At 34.0% G+C, this 6,429-nt stretch overlaps 1 protein-coding gene across 1 annotated transcript; it reads left to right on the top strand.

Moving 5' to 3' along the window:
* The first annotated feature begins 840 nt into the window (after positions 1 to 840).
* LOC109338508 (protein DETOXIFICATION 49-like) lies at positions 841 to 2,906 on the top strand. The gene has a single exon (XM_019575767.1). The coding sequence runs from the start codon at positions 883 to 885 to the stop codon at positions 2,452 to 2,454; it is 1,572 nt and encodes a 523-aa protein (XP_019431312.1). The 5' UTR covers positions 841 to 882; the 3' UTR covers positions 2,455 to 2,906.
* Positions 2,907 to 6,429: the final 3,523 nt, after the last annotated feature.

A 6,429-nucleotide genomic window follows, 5' to 3' on the forward strand; every position in this document is an offset into this window, starting at 1 on the left:
TGGTGTAACCCTGTCCCTTAATACTACAGAAACTCCCTGACTCTTGTCCACAGTATATATCACTTATATGGATGTTCCTCTCTATATCTTCCTGTCTTTTACTCTCTGCGTAAGTTAGAATGCTCTCTAATTATAATTATACTTTGATTGGACTAGAACTTCTGAAGAAAGATGAGTCTAACAATATTTTTATTTGGTAAATCTTACTCTTAGTATTCCAAAGTGGATATTGCACCTCTTCACTATATATTTTTTTAGGCCGGTCACTGTTGAACGTTTTACCCCTTCCAAAAGGGAAAATATTTTACTATTTACATACAAATACACATTTTAAAAGTTACAGTTAGTTTCACCTCTATTTTTTTTTACATGTCTACATTTTACAACCTATATTTAATGTGAAGTGATGTACAGTTGTATACACATAAACATTCATAGTATAACATTCTAAGCAGTTTATGTTTATTCCTTAAATTTATTCTGCTATTATGACATCTGTTATATTTATAGTATATATTATAGAGCATGAATTTCTCCAACAACAAAAAAAAAAAGTGGCTCCTAATCAGCTTATAGTACTCAATCCAAAAACTCATTTTCTTAATGGAAGACTTTATTGTCATAAAATATTTTAAATTATATCTCGGATAAATAATATTAAAATTAAAATAAAAAATAAAAAAAATTTAATTTTTTAATTGACGTGATATATTTTTATTAATTCGATTTATGAGACAGTTTGAAATAACTATCTTCTCATATCATCTAACAAAAAGTACTTTGACAAGTTCTATATAAAACCCCCCACACACAACCCTTTGCAAAATCCCCTCCAAATCTCACTCTCTCTCTCTCTCTCTGTTTCTGGTAGTAGTCAGAAACATGCGTGAGTGCAATTTAAAGGACCCAGAGAACCCAAAAAACTTACTAACCAAACCATTGATCTCAAAACAAAAACAAGAACAAAACAAAACCCATCTCTCTGATGCCTTAAAGGAAGTGATATCCATAAGCAAAATAGCTCTCCCTATGATACTAACCGGTCTCCTTCTATATTGCCGTTCAATGATCTCAATGCTTTTCCTAGGCCACCTTGGTGACTTAGCCTTAGCAGGTGGCTCATTAGCACTTTGTTTTGCAAACATCACTGGCTACTCAATCCTCTCTGGTCTTGCAATTGGAATGGAACCCATTTGTGGACAAGCCTTTGGTGCAAAAAGGTTCACTCTTTTAGGCCTATGCTTACAAAGAACCATTCTCTTGCTTCTCTTTACATCTATTCCTATAACTCTTCTTTGGCTTTACATGAAGCAGATTCTTCTCTTTTGTGGCCAGAATGAAGATATAGCTATACAAGCACAATCATATCTTCTTTATTCCATTCCTGACCTCATAGCACAATCTCTTTTACACCCTTTAAGGATTTACCTTAGAAGCCAATCCATTACTCTGCCTCTAACACTTTGTGCCACCTTTTCAATTCTCCTTCACATACCCATCAACTATTTTCTTGTCTTTCACCTTAACCTTGGACTCAAGGGTGTTGCACTTAGTGGGGTGTGGACAAATTTTAACCTTGTAGCTTCTTTGATTCTATACATGATTTTCTCTGGCACTCATAAGAAAACATGGGGTGGTTTTTCATATGAGTGCTTCGCGCAATTGAAGTCTCTTCTCAATTTAGCCATCCCAAGCTGCATTTCTGTGTGCCTTGAATGGTGGTGGTATGAGATCATGATTTTTCTATGTGGGTATTTGATAAACCCAACTGCAACGGTTGCATCAATGGGCATTTTGATCCAAACCACTTCTTTGCTTTACATTTTCCCATCATCACTAAGCTTTAGTATTTCCGCAAGGGTTGGTAACAAACTAGGTGCACAAAAGCCTTCAAAGGCAAGGCTTTCTGCAATTGTGGGTCTCTCTTGCAGCTTCATATTTGGTCTCTCAGCCCTTGTTTTTTCCCTTATGGTTAGGAACATTTGGGCTAGCCTGTTCACAAGGGATAAAGAGATTATAACATTGACATCTTTGGTGTTACCTATAATTGGTCTTTGTGAGCTTGGAAATTGTCCTCAAACAACAGGTTGTGGGGTTCTGAGAGGTACAGCAAGGCCTAAAGTTGGTGCTAACATCAACTTAGGTTGTTTTTATCTTGTGGGAATGTTTGTATCAATTTGGCTAGCTTTCTTTGCTGGGTTTGATTTTCAAGGACTTTGGCTTGGCCTACTTGCTGCTCAAGGTTCATGTGCTGTTACCATGATGATTGTTCTTAGTCACACGGATTGGGAAATTGAGGTTCAAAGAGCAAAGAAATTAACAGGAATTAGTGATGGATGTTGTGATGAGAATCAAGAAGAGGTGGTTGATGATGAGAAGAAGGGAACTAAACCTGAAAGCAAGGAAGATTCTTTGCCATTATTAGTTAATTCACATGAAGATGCACAATCCTAGATTTAATCCGGGTTCAGGATTATGTACACACAAAATGTCAATATGTAAGACAAGCAAAAACCATAAAAAACAGAGAAAGGAACTTCGGATCTGTTTGCGAGTTAAGTTTTGGAAGGGAAAGTGAAGGCTTTTGAGTCATCTTATTGGTGTATTCTATGACTCTTAAGCCTTTCCTTTCTTACTCTTTAAAACTCAACTCGCAAACAGAGGTAAAAAATTTCAGGAATTTGTTTTTTTGCTGTATATGGGAGTAGAATGTAGAGATTACTGATTTGTTTCATTATTTTATCACGTTTTGTAGTCTTTTCCTTGTTCATGTTCCTTAAGAAGAATGCATTCTAAAAGCTACAACAAGATTGTAAAGAACATTTTTTTGACAAATTATGAGAAATAGTGGAAGGAAAAAGAGAGATGTATCAGTATTAGAAAGAACCAAACTTAAACCAGATTCATATGGAAGTCTCACGAATTTCTTGATGTATTGAAATTGACTCAGTAATTAGGGGCTTTTATTTATGCATAGCAGCCAACCTGCCACCTTATTTGGGATTGAATTAAATATTTTTGTAACTTTTATTTGTTTGAGGATGACATTGTTGTAACTTTATGTGTCAGTGGATATAAAATAATGCATTATCTCAGCCACATAAGTTGATACTATAAGTAGCTAGCTATCTGTTTAATGTCTCATTATTCACACTATTGACCTTCCTTGTTTATTGCTGCTAAATTAAAATGTTTGGTCCTATCATTGCACGGTCTTGGCACTTCAAGCTATACTCAATTGGCACACTATTATGTAGATAAGAGAATTGAGTCACAACAATTATTATGAGATTTGTTATTTTCTAAATTTTGTTAAGCAACAATTTGAAAGAAGTTCCTTTCAGCAATTTCTAAGTGACCATCAATTTTCATTTTTTTGGATGGGAGATAGAGACCAATGTTAATTACACTATCAATAAGTAATATCAATAGTCCTCAACTTGAAACATAGACCTATTGTTTTAAATTTTGTTTTAATTCAACATTTCTCATTATTAAGTATTAAGAAAAGGAGTTCAAAACATAATAATCCCCCTTCTTTCTCAGTAGGAATTGTACCTTGGAAGATCTCAACTATCAAATCTTGTTTGCCCAAAAATGGCATGCGGCTCATAACAAACATGGAATCACTAACATTTGTGATCACAAGATCATTCATGGGGTAGGCTTTAAAACATAGATATTTGTAGAGTTTCTAATTGGTCAAGGACCGCATGAAATGAAAGATACATCCAAATCTATGTTTTAATGCTCACTAGTTGTGGAATTCAACATTGCATTATGGACTAAAAAAACGGCTTAAACTTGAATTTCAAGTCACACTCCAGGTATAGCTCAACACATTTGCAGAGTTTTTAAGGATGAAAATTGGCCTGACTACGTAACCTATCCTTATTTTGAACAAAGATGGATGTGTTTGTTGCGCTTATGTCTCATATGTTGTGTCGTACTAATAATAATGATGTAAAAATAATAATAATAATGAAGTCTTAACAATTTAATTGACATGATATATTTTCATTGGTAAGGGATGATATATGAGACTACATATATTTGTTTACTTAATTTATGTTTCTTGTGCCTTTGTAGGTGAATTTGTGCACAGTGGATCTGATCTTGACACTGTGTTCAACATTTTTGGTGGACATCAGTCTTTTACACTATTAGAATAAGATGCATAAAAGAAATGATAAGGTTCCTCTAAATAATTTAGGTTGATTTCTTTTTCATGTAGAATTTTTGATCAAGTTTAATTTTGTTTATATAGAGTGATGATGATTTTTTTCATTTAGTGAGTCGAGATGTTTATAGTACTTCATTAAAAAGTAAATACATTTTACTGTTTTAATGACGTGGTATCTATTTGTGACTCTCCACTCTTCTCATGCCCTATGTAACAATAGAAATCCCTGGTGGTTAGAGACTCCTTGGTTGCAGTCTGGTCCAACAAGTGGTATCAGAGTCGATGGTTCGGCTGGGACATGGTAGATTTAGGGGGAGCGGACCGGAAAGTGTGTGGTGCTCACACTTGAGGGGGAGATTGTTGAGTTTATTCAAGTGTGAAGTCTCACATTGAATATGACCGGAGGAGTGAAAAAGTTTATAAGTAGGAAAAACCCATGAAACTAATGTCTTAAGGTTTTTGTTCAAGATGTGGTGTCTCACTTGTGACTCTTCACTCTTGGAGGCACCCCGATCACAATCTGAACCAACATACGGTCCATTTTAGAGACAATTTTACTTTAAAAGGAGCATTTTCAGATTAGTTGAACACAAAATGGGATGAAGAACTTTTTCTTTTAAAGATAGGTAGTGGAATTTGTGCAGAATCAGATTACCAAAATGAAGTATTGCAAGTTGCAACTAAAGTTGAAAATTGATTTAATGGGTGAAACAGATTCTGATGAAGAGTCAGCACTAAGACTTGTGAGGGAACAAAATCTTTCACACTCTTTTCTCAGTTTTGTTGCTTTCATTAGGTTGACATTTGACAGCAATAATGAGGATGGCACTATTTTTGTTGGAAATTTACTAATATTCCTGTAATATGGGATCCAAGTTTCTCCTCTCTTTTCTTTCTTTTCTTTGCCTCTCTTATTTTGTGCATCTCTTATTTATCAATATGTAAATAAATACAAAATAGTAGATTTCTCCAACACTAATATTTAGTTGTTGAAATTATCTCTATGTCTAGTAACCAAGACAATAACATGCATAATGACTAATTGATATAAATATATGTCAAGCAATCATAGCAAAATGACAAGTTGATAAACTCATAATTATAAAAAGAATTTCTCCATGCACTTACATTCACAAAATCATACATAAAGGTTGTCAATCTTTAAAGCAAGCATTAAGCACAAAAACCAACTTGTAAGAATCACAGTATAATAAAATAGTATAAATTTGAATCAATGTACATGTATCAACCTCATATTGTATTCAATTCCAACAAGAAAGAAAATTAGCTACTCATTCATGGTTAATTACTAAAGCAAGTAAAAGAATGAGAAATACAATTCACAGTGAGAAATTAGCACTCCAATGAGTATGGGTTAGCTCCTCTAGTACTTACTCCTTGCTTCTACACTTCTAATGGAGCTTAAACTAGCCTAAGAATAAAGTAATTTCGAGTTGGAAGAGGTTTGTCTGAATGTGTGTCTTACAAATCCAATTTAAATCCCCTTTAAAGGAAATTATACTAGGCACAATATTTCGTCTAACCAGACTCGACCTTTCAGGTAGCCAAGTTATGTCGGGCATGGGAGTTCATTTCGTTGGGCTTAGGGAATTCGTTTCAGCAGAATTTGGGTACAAACTTTTGTAAAATTTTGTCTGATTTTCGCTCAGCGTTAAGATTTCGCTGGGCGCAAGTCTACAGACTGTTATTTTTGCTGAGCGGGGAAATGGCGTTGAGCGTGACTTCATGAGCCTATTTGATGCATTGGGCTTAGGCTATTTTGTCATAAACTTACCTTTTTGCAATAATTTTTCTGATTTTAACATGCACATACACTATAAATGTAGATTTTTACGATTTCAACATAATTTAAACCTTTAAGATCAATTTGCTGAAAATTGGATTAAGAGTTAAGATAATTAAATTATGATAATTTGACACTTAATACAAAACAGTTTGTGTAATGGAATATACACAAAGTATGTCCTAATAGAGCATATCTAACGTCCCATAAGTTGTGTCATTGCATATACCATTAATTTATGATTGGTTGGAAAAAAAAAAAAGTTAAAAAACTAATAATTAACTATTTTTCTGACCAATCATATATAGTTAATGGTACATACAATGATACAATTTATGGGACAACAAATATGTACCCATGGGCCAAAAGTGCACCATTGTCATCACTTGATTTGTATAAGCCCGTTATTCTTTTAAGAAGGTTGGCCTAGGCATCAAACAGC

Source organism: Lupinus angustifolius, unplaced genomic scaffold (genome assembly GCF_001865875.1).
Source record: "Lupinus angustifolius cultivar Tanjil unplaced genomic scaffold, LupAngTanjil_v1.0 Scaffold_27_23, whole genome shotgun sequence".
In the NCBI taxonomy this organism is placed as follows: Eukaryota; Viridiplantae; Streptophyta; class Magnoliopsida; order Fabales; family Fabaceae; genus Lupinus; species Lupinus angustifolius.